Source organism: Squalius cephalus, assembly GCF_949319135.1.
Source record: "Squalius cephalus genome assembly, chromosome: 4".
NCBI classification, from domain to species: Eukaryota; Metazoa; Chordata; class Actinopteri; order Cypriniformes; family Leuciscidae; genus Squalius; species Squalius cephalus.
The window spans coordinates 38,654,998-38,681,226 of NC_137125.1; the positions used below are offsets into that span (position 1 = coordinate 38,654,998).

General features: G+C 38.5%; 1 protein-coding gene and 1 long non-coding RNA gene across 4 annotated transcripts in view; one reads left to right on the plus strand and one right to left on the minus strand.

Annotated features, from left to right (window-relative positions):
• Nucleotides 1-1,700: 1,700 nt before the first annotated feature.
• lhfpl3 (LHFPL tetraspan subfamily member 3) overlaps nucleotides 1,701-26,229 on the minus strand; it is a 53,345-nt gene continuing 28,816 nt past the window's right edge. For all 3 annotated transcript variants that reach the window (XM_079870231.1, XM_079870232.1, XM_079870233.1), the window contains exons 3-5: nucleotides 4,546-4,776; nucleotides 2,895-2,928; nucleotides 1,701-2,442 (exon numbers count right to left, since the gene is read on the minus strand). In XM_079870231.1, coding sequence (XP_079726357.1) covers nucleotides 2,912-2,928; nucleotides 4,546-4,776 — 248 coding nt within the window. In that variant the 3' untranslated portion in view covers nucleotides 1,701-2,442; nucleotides 2,895-2,911. The remainder of the gene's footprint in view (nucleotides 2,443-2,894; nucleotides 2,929-4,545; nucleotides 4,777-26,229) is intronic.
• Nucleotides 4,747-26,229, plus strand: part of LOC307158059 — a 34,812-nt gene continuing 13,329 nt past the window's right edge. Inside the window, exons 1-2 of the long non-coding RNA XR_013821180.1 lie at nucleotides 4,747-4,810; nucleotides 11,765-11,884. This is a non-coding gene — a long non-coding RNA (uncharacterized lncRNA). The remainder of the gene's footprint in view (nucleotides 4,811-11,764; nucleotides 11,885-26,229) is intronic.

Consider the following 26,229-nt stretch of genomic DNA (forward strand, 5'->3'; position numbering starts at 1 on the left):
ATGTAATGATAGTTTTTTTAGTTTTTTTTTTACCTAAAGCCTTCGGCATTGTTTGTCAGTGCTGTCAAATTAAACCACGATTAAAATATCTACATAGTGCCAGCCTAAATTAGGCAATAGCCCCCCATTAAGCTTAACCACAAGCATTGAGCAGGGTCAGAAATGCCACCATAATAAATAAAAAAGCCCAGAAAATTCAAGATATGAGTTGTCACTGTACAAGATTTTGTCTTTTATATCACATGATATAGTTAAGCAATATCACACCAGGAAAAAGTGCTGTTTTCCCGAATATCACGCGATTGCAAATGTAATATTAATTTTAATACAACAGTTCATAAACAATAAGTTGATATTCATTTACATTTTTAAACACAGTAATGTCAATTTTGACTGTTTATGCTCTATTTGACCAATGATATTAGTTCCAAACAAAGCAGAAAAGTTCTGTCTCCCTGTTTCTTTCCTTGCCAGTTTGAAAGAATCGTGAATTAATGATTCTTTGACTCGCTTATTAAGACTTGCCACCACGTACTGGGTTTAGTTTTATATAAATGTATCATATATAGAAAAATATCAGTTTTTCCAACATTTCATATAGGCCTACAAAATTTTACATTTAAAACACCAATCTCATAACATTTCTCATGCAACTGTAATTGCAGTGTAAATACATCTAAATAATAATAGTATAATAAATAGTCATTTCTGTCAGTAATGCACAACATTGATTTTGCTCGTTTACCAATTCCAGCATAATGCCAACAAAGGACATGGTTATTTATTTATTTAAATATGTTCTACAGTATGTAACTAACTTAATTTTTATAGTTATGAAAGGGGTGCCCTTTTTTTCCTGCTTGAGCTCCTGCTCTTCAAAACTTCAGTGCACGGCCCTGCCAGGTGTGTCCAACCCTGCTCCTGAAGAGAGCCAAAAACACACCTAGAAGTTTCTAGTAATCCTGAAGACCTTGATTTGTCTGGTTCAGGTGTGTTCAATTATAACTGGAGCTAAACTCTACAGGACAGGGGCCCTCAAAGAGCAGGATTGGACACCACTGATCTAGTGTGACCAAAATAAGATAAATGCGACTGCTTGTTCTTTACAACAATGCTCAGAATAAAATATCTTTAGCAACACTTGTCTTGACTTTAGTCTGTAGAGGTCAAATCTTTATTCATTAATGTGGGTGAATTGTCTTTAATGAACTTTTATAGCTAATACATTTTAATGGTGTATTTACATCATTTTCTACATACAACATCTGACAAGACAGACACCCAATAAATAAAGCAAAACATCTTTTCTTTCACTTTTCTTACCCCTCAGAACTTCATCCAGTATCATCCAAACTCTTCAGCTGTCCAAGAAGGGAGGAAGTGTGTTGGTGTTTGCTTTTTGAAGCCACATCCTCCAGGTTTTTTCATGACATTTTCTTTTTGATTGGCATTCGTTTATCTTGGTGGGACAGAATGACTATACCAAGAGTACAAAACGGTACCAGCTGAGAACATCATAATTATGGCACACATAACTATACAGCACCAACACTGCCGAGAAGTAAATATTGAATTAGAGACATACAGAAATTCAACATGTACACTCAATACATAATACTTAAAACACTCTCCTACTTCTGTATATACTTGGCTTGTGCACAATTACTAATGGCATAGAAGTCTGCCCCTAATTTTGACACTTATTTTTTAAAATATATTAACAGTGAACTCTAACCTTCTGTTTGCGTACCCCTTTAAACAACGTTGGATAGCGTTGTGGTGAAATAACTGTACATTTGAAACCCGATAAATGATCACTTGCATGTAAATTGGCTCTCAGTAAAGTGGTCATGATTCAATGTCCCTTTTTTGTCTTTTTTTTTTTTTTTTTTTTTTCTCTTCCCAGGGCTGAAAGTGACACAGAGAAATACTAACAGGCTAGGAATGTCTGTGTTGCAGCTTTGTGCCGGAGTGTAATCCCACAATTCAAGCCTGTGAACGTTTTCTTCTATATTAGTATACTTGGAGAATTCAGTCAAATAGAACAGTGTTTTACAGTAATTCTTAAATCCCAAAATATTAACATTATTGTAATGCAGGCCTGAAGAAGAGGACACAACGTAAAATAAATAACTTTTTTTAATCCAAGTCAAAGTTGCTTCTAAATGGTGCATTAGCTGCCCTATCATGTTAGTAGCACAGAACACGGTAAATCAAACTAGGGTGGGGATTTTTGTTTATTTGCAATTCCAGGGAGTGAAGTGAAAAGAAGTGATATGGACAGAAAAGCAGTGAGTTCCCAACTCCATTCACCCTGTTTGCATCCTTCACTTTAACGTTTTTTTTTCAAACCGTTGCAGTCAGGCTTCCTGCCCTCAGGATGATGGGTAAAGCTGGATTGTGATTTCACATAATGATTTTCCTTAAACGAGACAGAAACACCTGAAAACAGACAAAAGGGATGTTTTACTGTAAATTCACAGCATTATACTTGAGAAATGTACACATGGAAGCTAAATATCAGTTTCATTTACTGACCCACATCGTTTGGACAACATTTGGACCCCATTGACTTTCATTGTATTGACAAAAAAAAAGAAGAAAATTCTGTCATTTACTCACTTTCAAGTTGTTCCAAACCTGTATGAATTGATTTCTTCTTGGTGAACACAGAAGAAGATATTTTGAAGAATACGGGTAACCAAACAGTTGATGGGCCCTATTGACTTCCATAATTAAATAAGGCCCATCAACTGTTTGGTTACCAACATTCTTCAAAAGTGTTCAGCAGAAGAAATAAATGCATACAGGTTTGGAACAATTTGAGGGTGAGTAAATGATGACAGAATTTTCATTTTTGGGTGAACTATCCTTTTAAAGTAATAAAGACTCACCTGAGTGTATCTGGAATCTATGCATTTCCACTCTCTGTTAAGAAAAAAAGAGAAAAGTCCATCGAAATTAAAGCAAAAATCACAGCTTAAATCCATAGTAATTTCCAAATGCAGCAGAAAAATTGTGTCACAGTTGATACATACATAAATAGACCTTTTGTTTGTTGTTTCCTTACATAGCCAGCTGGGGGAAAATATAACCAGTAATTTCCACTAGATGGCACCAACACCATCATGTGCCATCACAAAATATGCCATTACAAATTCTGTTTCTGCAGAATTATTAAGGAGAAGCGAATTGCTCATTCATCATTAAACAAACACCCTTAATCACCATTTGCAGTGTGCAACCCGTCAGTTTCATAAAAACATCTATAAGTGTCCTTCATTGCCATTATGTATTATCAAAGATAATTGTATAATGGACCAGAGCTTCTTGGAAAAGGAGTCCATCTTTCATTTAAATTCATTATATGAAGTTTTTTATAGTCCATATCCATAAACAGCGTTTCGTTCCAGGTGTGCTGTTCAGCATAGCATGGGTTCCAGCTGATGCTGTGCCTGTGATTAATATGGACGGGCTGTCAGCAAGCTGTGTAAACAGTCATTAGTAATTCATGGCTGGGTCCAGAGCCCCAGGCTTCAATTAACCCCAGTCTATGCTAAATTCTACCTTTCTATCTTTCCTTCACTTGCTCCTTTCCTCTTCTTACCCGTTTCTTCTCATATCTCATTCATTTTCACAGCTCTATCATATGATTCTCTCCTTAATGATCATCGCTCTGTCTTATTTTCTCAGGTTGGTTTCCCCTCGATTGATCTGGCTGCCTCTGGCTGACTGGCTCCATCTCGTAATGAATGAATTGGACCGACTGGCACAACAGCTGCACGTTATCATTTATGGGGAGAAATAGAGAATCCAGTGTGTAATTCTCAATTTATGTAAATTATGCATTTTGTGATTATAATTAAATCATATGATGTCTGTGTATCTAAAATACACAAAATTAGCCAAGCCAATTATGGCTTCTTTCACACAGAAGAGTTTGATTATAAACTGGTTCATTTTTCCCTTTTCTTTTTTTAATATTTTAAAATAGTATTGAAGTTCATCTTATGTTACCATATTTGGTAATATTCACAATGTTTAACATGCAATTGTCTCTTAGCTTTGAGGCTACACTATACTTGTGTACTCTTAAAAGTTTACGAAATTAGCAGATAAACCGTTCCTGAAGAACAGACCACAGATATTGATGACGACATTTTGTCTGCAGGGATGTATACAAATATTTTTCTAATACAACTGACACTGGTAACCATCTGTAACTGACTAACAATAGCAAGTAGAAGATCATGGTCTTCAATAGCGATAACACTTGGATTTCACAACCAAATGGAGTTTTCATCAAAGGTACAACTCAGAAATTTCAAGCAAAATAAAATCTATTTGCATTTTTATCCTGCCCCGAATTACCTTTGAGAGATATGAATTATGTATAACCTCATTTTGTTGAACACTCTTTCAATTATTTTGGACAATAAGAGGTTACACAAATTTTAACTCAATTTGACAGATATACCTCTGAAATGCAAATGGATATCCCTCCCATGGTAAGGCAACACAAAGACAAAATAATGGTAATCTTACTGTCTCCCAGCAGCTCCTCAGACATGAGTCCATCCTGCCTGTTGCCCAAAACGAAGGCCAGGAAAGAGAGAATAAGTGCGTCCAGGATGCCCATAATGGCCAGGATGTACGCCCAGCGCACTGAGCATGCTCCGATGGTGTATTTGTCCGTCCCTTCTCCGCACATCCTCTTCACCTCATCAGCATCCCATCCGTCAGGATAAATCATGCAGCCCAACACCAGACACGTACCTGAGAGAGAAAGCAGGCATTTTGAGTTCTCCAGGTAAAAATAGTTCAATGGATTTAATCAAAAGCAGAATTAATTTCTGTACTTTAGTGATATGATAGATGTCAGTTCTAGAGTGTAAGCTGGGGAACAAAATGAGCTCAGATGATAGAAGTCATGGAAGTTTTGTTTGTTCGACTATGACATGGCTGACAGCTGAGATTAATGAGGAGAGAGGTACCGTAATACCGGGCAAGCCCCCAATTTAGATTCACATACAAACACACAAAGCTCAATCTATTTACAGCTGCTATGAGTCATTTTTGCAACACTTGCACACCATACAAAATTGCTAAATTAACTTGATGGTTCGTTTTCTGAAGGAAATGTGAGTGATTCTTGCCAGTGTAAAACATACAGCCACAATGCTGCTGCTGTGGGTGGCTACGCCTTGGTTTGCTTGGGTTTTCGGGTGGTTGCTTACTGGCCCAAGTAAAAACACTCGGTCCCAATATTCTGGTCCCTAGATCACCCCCACCCCCAAAAAGTCTGATTCCTTGTCCACCACTGTTCAGGAAGTCCTGCATCAAAGGGTTGATTCAGGTGTGTTTGTTAAGGAAGAGTGTGTACTGTTGATGTGTTGCCAGGAACAGGGTTGAGAAACACTTGTCAAGCTACATTTTGTGACAGCTCATGAGTTGCGTTACCCTTCCATTACTTCATATTTCACCTGACAAGCAATAGATCTGACCTCAGATCAGCAGCAGCTGTGGGCGACTACAGCATCCCTGATGAATTGAGAATAGAAAACTGCATTTTTCAGGAGTATCAGACAGGGCATAGTCATGGTGAATCCTGGAAGACATAGTGCTGAGAAAGGTGAATACTGCATGTGCCAGATTTGATGCATTGATAGTGTTCTGCAGGTACAATCCGTTACACAAGAAGAATCATTTATAATGTTATCAGGGCTTCTCTTCAGTTACACGACAAAAGACTTTAAGTGCGTTCACGCCATGTCGTGATTACCAAAATGATTTAGAACTTGTAATTACAAAGTGTGACCACATACTTTTCTGAGAGCTATGACTTGTACTATGTGGCCACTGTACCATCTGACCACTGCAGATATAAAGTGTGTTCGTCTTGAAGCGACACTGTGCAGACCGACTGGTGTATGACATCAAAGTACCACGAGAGCGATTTGAAAGCAAGCTTACGGTAATTATGACATGGCGTGAACGCAGCATTTGATTCTAGGCTTAATCTTACTTAGGACTAGGAGACAAGACAGACACCACAATGGGATTTTTTTTTTGAGACCTGACTTTAAGTTGGGGATGTGTTTAAGAAGTATTGGGTGCAATTGAGTACAAACATTGTGTGGGTAACACTGGCCCTGTCCCAAATGGCACCCTAAACACTCGCGGTCTTTCTACAAGTCCACACTTTCTTACCGTAATGCCGCTTTGACTGTCGAGAAGAAGTCTGCTGCGGAGCTCGCTTTAGTGCGGACTTGGCAAAAGTGGGCATCGAAGGCACATATGGACCGCAAAGGGGGCGTTCGTGAGCACCCTTTTGAAATTGAAAATATGGGACACCCTAAGGTCTCATGGACTTAACTGACACGCGCATGGCGTCAGCCATTGTAAGTTCACAAGACAAAAAGTGCATATGAAGTGTGCCTTTTGGGACAGGGCCACTGTCACCTCACATCAAGAAGCCCCCCTGTTAGTCTTGGAGTTTGAGTGTTGGCGTGGATTTTTTTCTGGGTGCTCCAGTTTCCCCCTCAATAAAAATAAAGGAATGCAGGATAGGTGAATTGGAGACAATAAATTGCCTTTAAGTATGAGTGAATATGAGAGTGAGTTAGCCCTGCAATGGACTATGCCAGTTGCCGTAGGCAAGGACACACCCATGATTGTCCTGGGGTCTCCAATCCTGCGTCCTGCAGAGTTTAGCTCCAACACACCTGCCTGCGAGTTTGACTCATTTAGCTAGTTTAAGGCGACAGTCATCTTTGGCCAAGCAACTGTTCCCATTATTTTCTGTGGCAATGAGAAAATGATAAATAAACAAAGCATCAGTTACATATTTAGCTTTTTATTATGTGGCTTTAGTGACAAAAAGCTTCCTGCCATTGCAAGAACGTGAAAAGAGAAAGAAACTATGAAATTGCCCAACTGTTTATTCCGACCAAAATCACTTAAATGCACATCATGTAGTAATTACAACGTCAGAACCCATAAAAAGGAACTTCCCAGCAGGACTTGAAAGCAGCATATCTGGTTGAATGGAAGACAGTTTTACATTTACATTTTATCATTTAACAGATGCTTTTATCCAAAGTGACTTACAAATTAGGAGGACAGTAGAAGCAATCAAACCAAATGTTTTAGTACGGTCAAAAAAAGAAAAGAAAAAGAAACTTAAACAGCTGCGAGTAGGAAGAAAAGTGGTATTCTCAGAGTTAGAAAAGCTCACATACGGATCCTGCCAAACGAATCGGGCATGATTAACACATCTCCTATTTTTCTGTGTCACACAAATCGCTAGATAAATGAACAGTCACTAAAAGCCTTTTCCTACATCCTATACCTCTCTTGCTTTAATCTATTGGCTTGTGTGTCTAATAAGCAAAACTTCAAAAGACATTCATCATCATTATACTAATAGCCATCAGCAGACTTATAGTAATCACATTAAAGCTGAGAGCCAATCACCCGCATCCCTGCGTCCACAGTTTATTTTCACTGCAGTCACTCTAGCGGGTTCACAGGTTTCTCCTTGGGGCTTTTAATGGCAGTGCAACTAAGGTTGTCACTCGTGTAACCAGCCGTCCTGCATTTGTGATCGTCTAAGAAGTTCTTATGGTTGTTACACCGTGTCCTATCCAGGTGCGACTTGGCAACTTTTCAAGTAATTTGCACACTGAAATTGAAAATGCTGCACGACGCAACACTATCACAACCAATCAGAACATATTAGATGTTTAATCCGAGCAGGATTTTGGACCAATGAGATTTCAGTGTGAGATTTCATTGAAATAGAAAAAGAAAACAAATGGTTTATTTCCATGCCTTCCAACGACTTCTGACTATGAGGCCTTGTCCACACTATTACGTTTTCGTTTGAAAACGCATATTTTTCTCTTCATTCTTGCCTTCCGTCCACACTGAGACTGTTTTTGTCGTGCAAAAACAGAGCTTTTTGAAAGCCATGTGGATACATTTGAAAACACCGTTTTCGCGTTGCGGTGTGGACTGTGAAAATGGAGGTATTTGAAAACGATGACGCATGTTTAGTCATGTGATGCATATTGAACCTATAAATACGATATTTTTGTTTTATACCGCTATTTTTTGTGCCTGTTGTGTGCCATTCACTTTCGCATTGCTGCTAAAGGTATGTTACTTTGCACACACAAAGATGACAGAAAATGTACACGCAATTGCTGTTCTACAGCAAAACATAAGAGTAGTTGCGTTTTAGACCAAACATATAATGGTGACTGAGCGCGACCTGGACACATCAGTGAATGACTAGATATTTTGCTAAATAAAATGATCCTGCCAAAAGAAAAGCATGAGAACTTTATATTATTTATGTCTGTTCCTTCTGTATCATCTCAGTGAGCTTTTAGGAGGTTTTACGCATGCATGCACAGTAAGGTGAATTTAGCATTTTCCGACGTTTCAGTGTGGATGAGAAACTTTTGGAAAACGCTTGAAAACTAGTGTGGACGGAGAGCGTTTTGAAACGAAAACGGATTATTGTAGACGTAGCCGAAATGTTTAGGAAACTTGTTTAGAAACAGTTGTTTTTGCAAAACTGTTTGATGGCAACGCAGAAGTAAAGGTTGCTGAGTGTATTGCTTTAAAACTGACCGTATTCATGGACATAGACGCACATTATGTGGGAAATGCTTATAAATAATTGAAAACATCAGCATTTTCTCTCATTACACATCCTCTCCAGAGCCTGCAGCACTGCACCACACATACTAATGAAGAGGAGCTCTTCAGCTAAACCTTTCAATGTTATCGAAGAGACACACACAGCTGAGCTCTGATAATGAGCTGTCCTTATCTCAACCATCTTATGAAAGACAAGTTGTCTTTTTCATCCCATTTTCTCTTATTTTTATGTAATAGATGCAGCAGAATAGATTATGGGAAAGGCAACCTCGTGGTTCTGTACTATTGCTAGATCTTTTCTAATAGATTCGACTGCAGTTGCATTGTGAGGGCTTTGATTTTGCTGGCAGCGAGCACTCATGCTGCATCTGGGTCAGTGAGAGTGCTCTGAATGCAGATGCTGAGAGTGTCACATCCGAGATGTGTTTGTAGATAGAGGCTATAAATAAACACGGAGGATTCTGCGTGTGAGAGAACATGCTTCCGCAAGGAAAGATACATTTGTGATAGCCTTCTCCGCGCCCTTAGTCTTTCCTCTTCTCTGCATGTCTATTTTTCATGCTATCCTGTAATCTCAGCCAACGATTGATCGATGAAGCCCCTTGCAGGGGGGATTAGGTGGTGTCCAGAACACAGGGTGTTAAAATATACAGGCTGTCCCTTTCAGAAATTATTCACCCAGACATTTACATTTTGTCATCATTTACGCACCTTCATGTCTTTCCAATCTCCTATGGGAAGGGATAAATTTAGTTTCCAAGAGGAGATGTTTTGAAGAATGTTCATGCTGCTCTTTTCCATGCAATGGAAATTTCCATAAATGTAGTCTATATCCGTGGTTCCCAACCTTTTTTTCCAGGAGACCACTATTTTAACATCCAAAATTCATCCAGAATCTCTTTAGAAGAGAATTTGTCTTAACATCCAAGAGCTCATCCTCTGCTCCTAAATAATCCACGTCCTCCTCCTTTGTGGTGATTGGATCCATTACACATGTGCATGATGAACTTCATCGAATAGTGACTTCATCTCTTCCTGTAGCAGTTCCATGTGACATAAACTCTTTGCTCAAGGATTTAGGTAAATTTCCCTCAGCCTCTTTAAGAAGAGATGGAAAGCGTTTTACACCCCATTTCATCAGTTTACTCTTTATGAATTCCACTTTATGCACAAATGCGTCAATGATTTCCTTGCATTCCAGTTTGTTTGCATCCGCGCTCTTCATTCTGTTCAATTAAACAAGTTGACTCTTGGCCCCTTGATAGCCAGCGCACTTCGGTATGGAGGAGGAGGGTCTGGTGTGCGCCTCATCTTCACACAGCCTCACAAAGATGTGTTTGTTCACCGGATGGGCTTTAATAAAGCTGACGACTTTTACAACTGTCTTGAGTCTTTGGCTGAATCCAAAATCGCCCCGCAAGACAGTTGTGAAAGACTTTAGTCCACTAATACTGTTCACTTGAAGGAGTGAATGAAAAAGAGTGAGCGAATTCGGACAGCTGTTGAGCGTAGATCGGTTGTACACTCGTTATTGCAGTGCAATGTGGGATTGAATAAGTGCACTCAATAACATCCACAATGGTTTCGGACACCAAATGGCTTTGAAATTTTCATTGTTGGGTGAACTATTTCTTTAAGTACTCAACCTTACATTTGTATACAAGTTAGCAGTGAAGGATAGAAGAAAATTTGACTTGGCATTTGTTTGAAAATGTCTTTACATCCCACCAATGGGAGGAGAAGAAAGAAGCACCAAAGTCGATATGGGAAGGAGACAAGATGGATGGAGAGAGGAGAAGATAATGCAAGGTTGAAAGACTTCATGTCTCTCCTCGCCTCTTTCTTGCTAAGCTGCCGTTGTTTGCTGCTTAATGTATTGTCAAGGCAGGAATAGAGTAGAGCCTCAGGGTTTGTGTTTCATCCTGAGAATGGCGGCTTGTTGTTTTTCCTTGCAGTAAAGGTCTTAAGTGGTGGGAAAGCATAGAAGTAAAAGAGAAAAAGAGTGATACAGAGAGGAAAAAACACCCCAGTGCATCCATGGTAATGTAAAACTCTGTGCTTCAGCAGTGAGACACTAGCTCTTCTCCAAAACCTAGTGGGCTGCCTACCTATAGACAACATTTTAGGACACCAGCGCTCCTCACGCTGTTCCAAAAGGTAGACAGCAACATTATGTTGCCTTACAAAATACTTATATAGCATCAGCCCGTTAGGAGAGAACTCCATCAACTGAACTGAGTGTCAGATAAGAGAGCGGTGGGTTCCCAAGACCAGGACTGAAAACCACAGTATTAGAGCATTGCATTGTTAGCTTAGCAACATGCTAACATCAAACTTTACTGGAATTAATTGTAAGTTGCTGTCTTTGTAGAACATTTAAATTCAGTCACTTATGAGGTTACATTTATACAGTTAGGAAGCCGCCTAATAGTAGATAACAAAGTAGCTAACTTGGAGTTTGAAGAGAGCTAAAAACACATTTCACACTAGCACTTTTGGAGCTTGTTTGATATCAGAATTCGGTTATTTTGATGATGTGAACGCTGTTTTCCGAACTCTGTTGCGCAAACCATTCCCAAATCCCAGTTTGCTGCTGATATGAACGCAATTGTACTAAATCACAGAAGTGAACATTTATTGATGACGTATGATTTGGTAAAACTGTGTTTATTGTGTGTGTTTTCACTCAATTTCTTGACTAGAAGGACTGACGTGCTACAAGCAGAGAGAATGTATAGTGTATCTCATTTCTGCTTCCCTTCAGCTGAAATGCACTCTTGAGTTCTTTAGAACATTTGCAGTATATAGGCAGCATATTAAATGCAAGTGCCATTATGTGCCATTATAAAACCAAAAAAAAAAAAAAAAGAAGCGAGGTAAGCAACTCTAGGTATTTTGCTGTCGCTTTGATAATAAAACGTACTGTGGTTCAGAATAAAAAATACAGAGTGAACACAATCCACAATACAACCCAAGTTGTTCTGTTCAATATTGGGTGGTAAAAGTTTGAATACCGCAAACTACTTAAGCATACGTACAACATTTACACATATCCAAGAACTCTGAATTGATTAATTTCAATCCATTTTTACAGCTTGGCACTGAATGTGTCTCATCACGTTGATGGAAATGCGTCAGTGGGAGTGCTGCAGAATCAATGCCTCTCTGTTACGGACATTGTGGGAGATTTGTTGGCGCTCCCTTGGGCGACAAGGTAAGTAGTAAAAATGATTGAAGATTAAATTTACAGGCCCGTGTCTCCCTGGGATGGTTGGTTTTTAGCAGAGGGAGCTTGTATCAAAGCTTATGTAGGCATCTCTGAGATATAAAATCATCAACACTAAATACACAGTGATTATTACACACCTCATCCCTCATCTATCTATCTATCTATCTGTCTACCCTCTTTCCATCCTTCATCATCCTATGCCAGTCTATTTATGTCTATTACCCTATTCATTCACCTCATCATGTACGTATCTGTGTAGATGCAAGCTGTGCTTTCACGCATAACTGACGCAAGACAAATTTGGGTTCAGCCAACTTCAGACAAACATCTGTCTGTGACTCTGTGAATTAAAACCTGGACTCCAAATGATGTGCCTCTCTGCTTTGACAGTGGGATATGTTGCATATCACCTCAAGACAGCGGCTTCCACTGTGGATTATTTCAGAACTAGGTTTCGCTAAGAGTTTTTGGTCTGCAGTGGATAAACACAAATAAGACATATTACTAACTAAATGTTTAAAATGGAACATGGTCTAACTGCACTGCGGAGTATACACTGTGTGAAACTGCACACATTAAATTTCAAAGTGTGCCGCATGACCTCACTCATTAATTTCATATTAAATATTAAATTCATTGAGTGGATGAAATCTAGCAGTCACCTTGTTCCTTTTACATTTTGATTAAAAAATATTTTTTGGCATTCAGATGGAATAATGGTACAAATAGGAAATGCTAAAAATCATGGCTGATAAGCATCATTATCCTGGGTATGGAAGGTCAAGTCAAGCTCATTGTATGTAAAATATAGTATACAGCAAATTACCAAACAGTATGTATACAGTGTGAAACTGTAAGAGTAGAACTAAAGTATGATATTATAGACATATTCAAGGCCACACATAAACATACATTTGTAACTTAATTTTAATTGCAATGCTATAAAAATATGAATGGTTTAATAACCCCTTTTAAAATAGCAAAAAGAAACAAGACAATGTGTTACAATGCAGCCTGCATAAAAATAAAGGGGCTCTAAGAAAAGTCTAAGAGATGCGGCTGAGTTATTATTCACGCCGCAACTGAGAGCCGGCTCTGAACGCTTGCCAGTTCTTTGGAGTGAGTTGCGTTGTCATGGAGATGCTCGCAGTCTTGTGAGGTGTTTGATAAGTGATGGGTGTGTTATGGACTGCATTGCTCCTTAACTCCGCCCTCCCAGGCAAACCAGGCCTGTCAGTGTAGCACAACTGACACAGAAAGCTCTTTTATCCTACCTGCTGTCCCTTTGGCTATTTTCGGAAAGCAAACTACCATACTACTCTTACCTTTTCTGCATTATAAAGTATGCATACTGTGCACATATGCAAATTTTCTGTATGCATGAAACAACCAGATGCCAACTGCGTTTGTCAGAATGCAATATGCTACCACCGCATGCTGTGCCGAAAGCTTGATAGCAGTATTATTCTACGTTCTAAGATTTGTTTGTATAGAAGCTATTCTAAAACAGCACTGCATGTATGATTTGCATATAAGAAATTCCAAATATGAAATGTCGATTATGAAATAATCGTCAAATATGAAATGTGATTCCAAATTAAAAAAACTACTATTAAACACAATAATGGATTAGCTAGCTACACATTTAATGCTTATTAGAATATTACATTGCTTACTATTTACTACTGCAAACTATTCACTGAATACTGTTAAATATATATATTGTTTTATTTTAGCATGTGAAACCAAATGCGTTATGCAACAAGAAATGTTTTGTAGTATGCAACATTGCTGTCACATGACTATGCCACACTCACTGTCGATTTATCATGTTGGAAATAAAAACTTTATTCTTTTGCAATTTTCATCCAGTTTTGGGTACAAAATTATGAAATGTAAAACCGTACATTTTGTTATTCAAACATTAGTCTAGAAATAAAAATACAATTTATTGTATCCAAATAACTTTTGATTGGATTGTTAATTTTGTTTTATTGAATTATACATTTTTTTGCAAAAAGTTAAACTAAAATGCAAAAGAATGTTTTGGTATATTAACATGGCAATAATACTAAAAACAGACGACAAACGATCCCGTTCACATGGATCTGCTGAAATAATGACTACATTTACAGGCTGCATTATGCATGCCAGGCCAGTAGTTGGCGATGTCATTTTGTCAAGAATCACCCCCGCGAACACGTAATATGCATGTGCATGACGTCACCGTTTTCACAAATTCCCATTTTTGTTGTTTACATGGAGAAGGTAAAGGCATCGTTTTCAAAACCCTACACTTTGAAACCCGTTTTCAAAAGCTTGCATTCTCAGGCCCCCAAAACACTGTTGTCGTGTAAATGAACGGAACGAAACGCATAAAAAAAGTTCCGTTTTCAGTTGAAAACAGTCGTGTAAACATACCCTTTGTTTCCATTTAAATAAACATGCAATGCAGTAAGGTCATGTGACAATAACGTAGCATACTACTGCTTAAAACATTTATCATTGAAAAATGCTTACTGTTTCACATGCTATTTCTAAAATATCAGTATACACTGTATACTGTGCAATATTCAGTAAGCAGTACACTAATATTCCATTCCAAAAATAGCATCTTTCTCTTTGTATGCTCTATGCATTATTGCAATTTATGTACATAATAAGACAAATCTACCCATATGTCCAAAAATACGGTGCATTATGCTTAATGTCTTGTTCACATGTAACCTCATTACCCTAGAGCAGGAGACTACATATCCCATAATTCTTTGGGGGCGGTGGAACAGTAAAGGTGATTGGGAACAGGTGGTCCAATTAATTACTGGCAAACACTAGCACACACGCCAAGTGTGGGCGGAAACTAAATGAGCGTGCCAAAATACAGATTTAACGAGAGGAGAGACACTAACACTATGAGCTCTACAGGACACGCATCAAGCCCTTAACAAACAGTAAGAAAAAGCAAACAGATTAAGAGAAAAATCCTCTTTTATCGTTCTGATGCACTTATTTCAACCACACAAGCCGGATTGGCATAGCAAGCCTATTTGGATAGCGACCAGCACGTTGTGTGTGTATTTGGCAGAATCATGCAGTACTATATGATAGCGGTTTCCTCTTCCCAGTTGGAAACCAATAAGTTTTGAATCAGAGCCCCAAGTATGTGAGTTTATTTAGCCCTGTCAAGCGCTCATTGAAGTGTCCGTGTGATGCTCGGTGTGTCCTGCCAAACCCAGTCCTCATCTTCACTGCTTTGACAGACACTAGCTTTGCTTCCCTCTCTGCGTTCTGTTGTATTAACACAGCTCATCTAAATTCAGAGATAATCTCTTTCTCTCAGGTTTCCCAGACTGTGTGACTGCACTCAGAGGAGGGAGCGTTTCTTTGAATATTCTAAGGGTGTCCTCTTTTCTTTCTCCATGTGAGCTTGAGCGTTTGAAGTTGGCTGATGGGATTGTTTTAATATTCCTCAGATGTGGCGCAGAGCCTAAGAACGTTTTATCCTCGCTGCACTGTGCTGCAATTGGTGTGTGCTGGCTCTGTCTCTCAGATTAGATGCTCTACTACGGGAGCATAGAGGGCTGATCAATGCGAGCCACGTATATATATATATATATATATATATATATATATATATATATATATATATATATATATATACAGTGAGGAAAATAAGTATTTGAACACCCTGCTATTTTGCAAGTTCTCCCACTTAGAAATCATGGAGGGGTCTGAAATTGTCATCGTAGGTCCACTGTGAGAGACATAATCTAAAAAAAAAAAATCCAGAAACCACAATGTATGATTTTTTAACTATTTATTTGTATGATACAGCTGCAAATAAGTATTTGAACACCTGAGAAAATCAATGTTAATATTTGGTACAGTAGCCTTTGTTTGCAATTACAGAGGTCAAACGTTTCCTGTAGTTTTTCACCAGGTTTGCACACACTGCAGGAGGGATTTTGGCCCACTCCTCCACACAGATCTTCTCTAGATCAGACAGGTTTCTGGGCTGTCGCTGAGAAACACGGAGTTTGAGCTCCCTCCAAAGATTCCCTATTGGGTTTAGGTCTGGAGACTGGCTAGGCCACGCCAGAACCTTGATATGCTTCTTACAGAGCCACTCCTTGGTTATCCTGGCTGTGTGCTTCGGGTCATTGTCATGTTGGAAGACCCAGCCTCGACCCATCTTCAATGCTTTAACTGAGGGAAGGAGGTTGTTCCCCAAAATCTCACAATACATGGCCCCGGTCATCCTCTCCTTAATACAGTGCAGTCGCCCTGTCCCATGTGCAGAAAAACACCCCCAAAGCATGATGCTACCACCCCCATGCTTCACAGTAGGGATGGTGTTCTTGGGATGGTACTCATCATTCTTCTTCCTCCAAACACGTTTATTGGAATTATGACCAAAAAGTTCTATTTTGGTCTCATCTGACCACATGACTTTCTCCCATGACTCCTCTGGATCATCCAAATGGTCATTGGCAAACTTAAGACGGGCCTTGACATGTGCTGGTTTAAGCAGGGGAACCTTCCGTGCCATGCATGATTTCAAACCATGACGTCTTAGTGTATTACCAACAGTAACCTTGGAAACGGTGGTCCCAGCTCTTTTCAGGTCATTGACCAGCTCCTCCCGTGTAGTTCTTGGCTGATTTCTCACCTTTCTTAGGATCGAGACCCCACGAGGTGAGATCTTGCATGGAGCCCCAATCCGAGGGAGATTGACAGTCATGTTTAGCTTCTTCCATTTTCTAATGATTGCTCCAACAGTGGACCTTTTTTCACCAAGCTGCTTGGCAATTTCCCTGTAGCCCTTTCCAGCCTTGTGGAGGTGTACAATTTTGTCTCTAGTGTCTTTGGACAGCTCTTTGGTCTTGGCCATGTTAGTAGTTGGATTCTTACTGATTGTATGGGGTGGACAGGTGTCTTTATGCAGCTAACAACCTCAAACAGGTGCATCTAATTTAGGATAATAAATGGAGTGGAGGTGGACATTTTAAAGGCAGACTAACAGGTCTTTGAGGGTCAGAATTCTAGTTGATAGACAGGTGTTCAAATACTTATTTGCAGCTGTATCATACAAATAAATAGTTAAAAAATCATATATTGTGATTTCTGGATTTTTTTTTTTAGATTATGTCTCTCACAGTGGACATGCACCTACGATGACAATTTCAGACCCCTCCATGATTTCCAAGTGGGAGAACTTGCAAAATAGCAGGGTGTTCAAATACTTATTTTCCTCACTGTATATATATATCCCAGCAAATGTCTTGTGTAAATGGGTAAATATTTGTATAAACATTAAAAAAAAATCATCAACTGAGATAACAGAACAAATTTCACAGAGATTCCCTAAACAGAGTCAGAGACTCTCAAACACATTTTGGGGGACACATGGTTACACATGAGCCCCTTTCACACGGGTCAGCGTGTTAATCCCGGGAAATTGCCGTAAAATTGCTAGAGTGCCTTCTGTGTGAACGTCCCATTACTGGTTGAGACAAAACAATGGCATGGACATATTTTAAGATGTGTGAGTTTAAGTTGCTTTCAGTTAAAACAGCTCAAATATGCATTTTAGTCTGGGACTATGACGTAGGACGTAGCGTAGGAAGCGTTGTGACGTAGAACAAAGTATAGCTAAATCAAACGCTACGTCCTACGTCATACGCCGGCATCCATCTGCCGTGAACGCGCGTCGACCGTTGCCGGAAGCAAGATATTTTCATTTATAAAGTTTTAAATATGTATATTTTTACGACAAAACCGCACGGATTACCCTCAGAAGGCCTTTGTTTATCCCCCTGGAGCCGGATGGATTACTTTTGTGAAGGATGCATGCACATTTTGGGACTTGAAGGAGGTGGACCCCATAGCTTCACATTATAACCACTGAAAGATCTAAGACATTTTCTAAAATAACTGAAATTGTGTTCGTCTGAAAAAAGATTGACATATGCATCTCGAACGGCTTGAGGATGAGTAAATCATGGGTTAAATATCATTTTTGGCCGAACTATCCCTTTAAGCCTTATATGTAAATGTTAAGGACTGTTCCACATTTGCATGTGCAATAATTGTTTATGATTCATTTGTAAAATCCAAAAATGTATAGAGCAGGACTTGGTTGAGGTTTACCATTGCTGTTATGTCATGTGAGTGACAGGTTGTCCCGCCCTCACACCAGTAAACGCATCATAACAGAAGAGATGTCACTACAAGTTATTTTGATTAAAGATTACAAGGGCATATGAGTTAAAAAAAAAAAAAAAATGAAGTGCATGGAAAAATCATTTAGAATAATTGCTGCAGTATTCCATACAAAAATAAGAATTGGATTTCATAGTGACAACAACTAGGGCCAATGAAAATAGTTTCTGTGACCTCCACACAGTGCTTCCACAGAATGCATTCATGCACTTGTTACAGGCATCATTTCCTAGGACTAGGTGCTTTGCTTAAGGGCACAATTGTTATGTTTCAGGCCTTGCTTCTTGCGGGAATCAAACCAGCCCTGTGGCTTAATCATCACGTCACACCACCTCAAGATGTTTGGGGCTTTAATAACAGTAATGTGCTCTTTCTCCCTCCAATGTTTCCTAAATTATAGAGTGAAAAAAAAAGATAAATAGAATGGCAGCACGGCTCTTGTTAGGACCGCAACACTGTTCTCCTTGCTCTAATTGGTGTTATAGCGCCAGGAAACCTGATTAGTATCAGAGACCACCTCCTGATTGGTCTACTGAAGTAATTCCAGAAGGGGCACCTCTGTCGAGCCCTCGGAGCGAGCGCATTCACATGTACAAAACCACTCGACCCCCACTGCTCGGCACGTGTACGTATCCGACCGAGACTAATTGTGCAACACTGCATATGCACACAGAAAAAGGGGAGGGCAGAGAAGTGTGCGGTTTCCATGACAACTATCAGAGAGGTGGTTTTCAAATATCAGACTGCATGCGAACTAAGCTTTGTGCGTTCGAGGAGGTCAGCTGTCCGCGTGTGAGACGGTGTGTCCCGCTTGTGTCGAAACCCAAATAAACAAGCCACTAGGAATGACCTTTAATACAAATGATGTAAGAAAGTGTTCTTGCCCTTGACAGCAAAAGCAAGAATTTAATCAATAATGCAGCTTCAGTCACTGTACTTAAAGGGAATTCTGTCATTATTTTTGTCCATATAAGGAAAGTCAATGAGGTCTGATATTGTCTTGTTGCCTATGGACAAAAACAGTTGAAATATTCTTCAAAATATCCTTTTTATCTTTGTTTTTGATATGCCTGGTCACATTTCTGTCCTTAGCTAATTTTGCAGGCGAAATCCAGTCATTTAGACTGGAATCCACGTGATCGGGAATTTCACGTGGGGGTGAAAGATTTCCCCATGCAGATTTTGCAGTGGGTTGATACCGAAAGCTGAAGACTGCTTTGTTTGAAAGTGACTTCTGTGTGAGGTGTTTCATGGATGCTGCATTATTGACAAAAGACAATCGCCCTTATTTTGCTCACAAAATTTAGCAGAAATTAAATCACTAATGTGACCACACCTTCAGTAATTTAAACTTCACCCATTCTTAGGATCAAGCAGCCTTTACTTCCACTGGACTCATGAGATAAAGCTTTAAATTCATTCTGGGCGATGTGGTCCATTTTCATCCCTTCAACCACCTCTGTCCTTTTTAACTCCCACCATGCTTTATTCCCATACCACTTGTCTTGTTCAAATGGTCTATTCTCTCCCAATTCAACTGTTCTTTTTGCAGTCGTTAGGTCCTTGGTCTTTGCATTATCACCTCTTTCTGTTCTCATTACTCTCTCTCTCTCTCTAAAGTCCTTTTCTATCTGTTAATTTTCTCTTGCAAATGCTCATGGCTGTTCTTGGGCTGAGAAAAATCACTAAAGCTCTGTTGAGCGCTATCTCTGCCTCTCTGAGAGATAACTGAGGGGGGAATTCATTGAATTGCACCCACTGATAGCGTTGTTTATTTGCATGTACTTGTCTGTGTAGGAATTATGCAACGGACAAACGGATAAACGCACCCACAATATTTTTGGTGAGCGCAGTTCGCACCCTACAGTTTCCCATATGTCAGGTTGGTTCTGAGTGCTAGATTGTGGAGGACGCAGCAGTTCTGGCATACTTTACTGGGGCTGTACATCATCACTTCACCACTGCAATACAGCCACTTTTTTGCCTCATTAAAATGTTTGTGCTTGACTACACCACATGTCTGGATATATACCCATATTTATATTCATTACTGCTGCCATGATCACTGGAAAATGTACACAATTATCTCCTCTCTTTAATGAAATCCTGTTTATGCCTGCCTTACATTATTTTTATTTTGTTTTATTCTGTCTTATTCTTTGTGATGGTGTTTATTTTAATGGGTTCTATATGTCAGCTGCAGGTCCAAAGTGTTTTAAAGGCCAATTCACGCTGCGCCGACAGATGGCGACCAATGCAGACAATCACCAGATTGCAGTACGTCACTTCTCAGACATTCCACGACCCGACAAGCACCGATTCAACATGTTCAATCGGAGAAAACAAGCGCCAACACACTGATTTGACAAAACGCAACTAAGTGTCTGTTGCCGTCTGACGGTGCAGTGTGAACTGGCCTTAAAGCAAGTCTTGTTCCGGCGGAAGAGTGACCGTTGACCCGATTAGCGTAGGCTTAGTAGATGCCTCTCGCGGTTCAAACAAACAGGGCTGGGGAACAAACTCGAGCTCCTCCGACATTTCTCTTTAAAAATTCTCGTTTTAAGGTGATGATACACAGGGCAACTTTTTGAGCAATGTTGCAGGGCAATCTTGCCGAGCAATTGTTGCTTGGGCACTTTCCCATTGAAAATGGGCAATAAATTTCTATCTGGATAATTTAGATTGGTCATGGGCCCTGTGTCTCATCTGGTTGCCCGTTGACGGCAACATTTCCCAGCAACATTGCTCAAAAAGTTGCCCTGTGTATCATCACCTTTAGACTTCTAATTCCTGACCGGTGTTTTGTTTTGCTCTTTCCTCTGTGCTTCCACGTTCGTCAGTACGTCATATATCGGGTCAGAGGTCACTCTTCCGTCGGAACTCGACTCGCATACGGCCGTTACCGGAAGCCAGTGATTATAAGTTATAAATATGGATATTTTTCTTCCAAAAACGCATCACTTCGCTTCAGAAAGCTGATTACTTTTATGATGGATGGATGTGCTTTTTTGGGCTTCAAAATCTCATTTACTATTCACTCCGATTATAAAGCTTGGAAGAGCCAGGATATTTTTTAATATAACTCTGATTGTGTTTGGATGAAAGAAGGAAGTCATATACGTACTTAGGATGGCTTGAGGGTGAGTACATTATGGGATAATTTTCATTTTTGGGTGAACTAACCCTTTAAGTGTTTGAATAGGTGCTGTCAGGACTTATTTAGTCCCACTAAAAACTAAACTTTTGTGAGATATTAGTGTATTTATCACAGGGCTTTCAACAAAAGGGTACAGCTTATATATAAATATCTCTGAATTGCCAATGGACTTACGTAACTGTTGTTAAGTGAAAAACTATGGAATAGAAAGTAGTCAGTTCAATGTGCTCAAGTCTCTAGAATGTAATCTCCAATACATCTCTCTATGCACTGCCAGACATAATTCAAGTTATTACTGATATTAACTGGAGCCTTCTAATGTTTCCCTCTGCATTTGCCATGTCACAAACCTGTGGCTAATGCAGCAAGTAATAACCATGGCCGGTTTTGCATTATTAGAACTCATCAGCTACATTTCATAATTACAACTGTGCGGTAGTCATTGTTAATTTGCATGTGCTAATGCATCTACATGGGAGGTTTAAAAAGAACTCATCAAGTATCAGAACTATTATTATACATTGTGCACAATATTGCAGTCGGGCCAGAAATCTCTTATGCACTTCTGGTGAAACGGCAACATTTACAACTATAGAAAACAGTGACCACAAAAGCAATGACTTCTAGAATTTTAAATATGTCCTGTATTTTAAATGATGTTTAATTGTGTTTAATTATTAATATTATATTTTGTCATTTTAAATAATCCAAACATTATTTACTATGAAACAATACACAAATAAATTTTCTCACACTGCAAAATGAAACCAACCTCTTTACAAATACAAAATGCATTGCTTTATTAACTCTTTCCCCAAATTAATAAGTTGTGGGAACGAATTCTTCATAATAATGTGTGTATGTACAGATGGTGGTCAACCAGAATGAGACTTTTACCGCCGCCGTTCCCGCGGCGGCAAAATTGGGATGTGTATTTGCTGCCTTTTACCGCTGAGTGGCGCTGTAATCACAGACTTTGAAAAGTGTCAGTTTATTCTCTTTATGACGTAATCTGCCGCGGCAGTAATTTGAGCTGAGGTCACAGATAAATTCAAGATAAATATTGTGGTTAAACGAATTCAAATTCATTAAATTTAAACAAAGTAGACACACGTTAACATTGTGTGCCCAGTTTTTCTATAATTTAGAAAGGCTATGTCAATAGGTTACTTGTCATTTTCTTCGTGTTATTTTAATGTGTTTGTAGATTTATTAACTGAAACATAACAGTGAAATAAATTAAAATAATTTACCGTGAAATTAAAACATTTTCAGGACTTGCAGCTCCTAACCGATGTAGTCGGTTTAAGCTTTGTTATATTCAGAACTAAATATAGCCTTACATGTTACAAACTTTTAAAACAGAGAAAATAGTAGACGTTGGCGATTCAGACGGAAGCTCTGTGGTCAAAGCATTAACAAGAGCCTCTCGGAGCTTCAAACGATCTGAGATCGAATCTCAGTGTAGCCGACAGTGTTGTTGATGCTTAAATATGTATCTGTTTATTAAAGTCAATCATCTTGTTTAATTATCAATTGTACATTACAATATAAATTTGCTACATTCCCGCTGCAAAGACGACACATCTGATGAAGGAAGACTGTCAGCCGATCGCACCAGAAAATGAAGATGATGAAGCTCGTCTTTAATCTGCTAAATTATTTTTTTGTGTGTGTGTGTGAATCATTCACGAGATTGAGATGACTGACAGTGATACCCGGCCATAGCAACGGAAGACATTTTTCAAAACAGATCGAACAAATCAGAAAAATACTTTCAATACAGTATTGCTTTCAATTAAAAAATAAACAATGAAAATGTAAAAGAAAAATAAAATTAATTAAGTTTGAAAACCCATCGCACATTTTAAAAGATATGAATAAAGTGTCGGGACAGTTTATTTATTTAAACAGGGTTGCATCGATAGAGTTTATTCCCTTTGTGATGCAAAATAAGAAACACAGAATCTTAGGCCTATTCTTGCAACATTTTAAATTTCTATTGTCAAAGAAATTGCAGCTAAATTAAAAAATTAAAACGGTACAAAACGGAAAAGGTTCAAAGCAACATAAATTAAGAACAGGCGTTTTTCTTTGCCTCTCTCACGATGGATATTTTTTTAGGAAGTTTGGTCTCCCTCACTGCGCGGCGGGTCTTTCTCGAAATTAAGCATTTCAGCGTAAAAAAAACACCATACAGCTGATAATACTGTATATGTCGCTGTGTGTCATCCACACAAATCACGAAAGAAAAAACTGTAACAAATAGCTTTTGTTCCTTCAAAGATACAACATGCCTTGCTGAATTCACCTTACAATAAAACGAGGTGGGTCGCCAATAAAAGAGCTCTGTATCTGCTAAATTTAAATTGTTTGTGGAAAACCTATACAATCAATAAAACTACAATATATAATTTAATAAGATATAGGGCCTACTGTACATAGGCTATGGACTTTTGGAGATTTTGAGATTAATCCTTAAAAGAATTTTGCCTTTGCCTGCTCATCAGGCTGGCTCCGACACTCTATGAAAGACGGAACATTAACACCTCTGTCCTGCACCCCCACGATAAAGCAAAGTATTGCCTTCTCCAAACCCCCCACAGGCTAGCTGAGTTTGCAAAACAAAGAGTTTGCCACTCGTCGTGCCAAACAAATTATAAACTTCAATATTTAATTCAAAACAATCTCAAAACGCTTTGTGACATTTTGAAAAGCCGTGGATGCATTACTGCCACTGGAACCATGAACGCAACAGAATACTGGTTCTGATTTTATTGTTTGTCGTTTAAACGTCATATATATGAATTATTATAGGCTACAGAAGTAAAGTCATTGTATAATATTTGTTCCTTAGTGTAAAATGGAAATGCATGGCGATTTTATTTTGTAAATAGGCAAAAAAAAAATGTTTTAGAAGACAAATCTCTCTGCATCAACAATAGACTATAAAATGCATTAATAGGCTAATATAAAAACACCAGTAGTCGAAGTTAGTTCGGGATTCGAACCCGTGTCATCTAAATGATCGTAACGAAAGTTCAACCACTCGGCCACTATTCACTCGTTGCGATATGGCCTAACGTTCCAGTGTGTGTTCGCTCACACGAGCGAGAAGCGCTCTTCATTCAAATGAACGCGCCGCCGCATTTGTTGAACACTAATTCAACATGCCAGAATAAAACCTGGCTTTAGAACAATGCATAGTGCCACTCGTCGTGGTGTGCCAAAAAATTACAATAATTTAGTTTAATTTATTTCAGTGTCAATGTTTGAGTTAAAAAATCCTCTACAAATTAAATTAACCCAAAGTCGGCTATAAGAGTCCTTTAGGCTACGTAAAAAAGTAAAGGGCTTACAGTCTTAACATTTAGGCTACTTTGCTTAAATTCGATACATTTATTTTCAGTAGGGCCTAATACATTTGTAGGGATGTAATTTCAGTATGCTTTACCAACGCTATGTATTCAATTAAAGTTCCAAGAGGTCTGGTCTCTATATTTCCTTCCCAGCCATATGCAAGTGCACAGCAAAAATCACAACTTGTGCTTGCTGCGAACGCAAGTTATTTAAGGTGTCTCAACTGTACACAGTCTACAGTGTGAATTCGTTACAAGGTTTCATTTAATTACATTAACGTGCAGCAATTTGTACAAATAGAGTCTATAGGCCTACTATACTGTTGTAGACATTAAATAATCTCATTTAGTATCATATTTGTTAAAATATTATAATGTTGTTTTTTCAATCTATGTTGAATATGAAAAGTGAACAGCATGAGTAAGATAAGATGCATTATATCGAGAGATGGATATGGAGTGGGTCAGACATGATTTTGACCACTTCATTAAGTTTTGTTTAGTAGAAACCTTTTTTTAAAAGTGAATTTCGTTTTCTATAAATTGTATCTTAATTTTAATAATTTTTTCATCACCCAATTGTCTGGATTCAATAAGTAAGAGAAGCAAACAGACACTAATCATAGAGGCGCCCGTGAGGTCACTTGCATTGCACGTCAGCTGGAGCGCATCTCATCCTCCTAATTTAACGAAACTTAGCGTATGCCTCACACAGACATGATAAATACATCAAATACACAAAGCTTGAAATGTCTTCAAACGAAATAATTCAAAACGAAAAAGAAAAAGGCTACTCTCTGATTATGTCTTTGTGCATTTCTCTCTAGGTGCGTTCACTAATATGGCGATCGTCAACTTCATCTTTGCAGTCGACACTGTCAGAAAACACTAGTTCATTGATAAAAATCATATGAAGACAAGGCATATATTAAGTTATTTTAGCTGTTATGAGAAAAATAAATCTAACAAAACCTAAAATCTAAATCTAATAAATAAATATAAAAAATAGTCACGCCAATTCAACATGCCAGAATAAAACCTGATTTTTGAACAATGCGTAACGCCACTCGGCCTGGTGTGCCAAAACACTACATTTTAAACTTCAATGTTTAATTCAAAACAATCTCAAAACGCGTTGTGAATTTTTTTAAAGCCTAGCCTATATACATTAAGGGCATTGAAACCAGGATCTTAACTAAAACGTGTTCCGCGTAATCTCTCAAAAATTATGCCACACTACTCCATGTAATTTTTTTTTTTTAAGGACTGCTTTTGAAATCACTATAAATTACTGTGCAATTGTATCGCTCACGAGAGCTCTTCGTTTATCTAATTCCTCAATAGAATAGTAAAAATATTCAGCGTCATTGCTCCTAACATCGTCTCTATTTTTAACTTTTGATTCTATTTTTTCAGCTGTAAAATTGATTCTATCTTTGGTTCTATTCTGTTGTAGCCTAATAGGCCTATTTATATATATGAAAAATATGCCTATTATTTAACCCACTTACATTTTAAAATACGGCAATTGCTGCTGTTTTGCACAATGTCCCTTTGCGCCACCTGGCGGTCATTTCGGGAACGACTTTGAA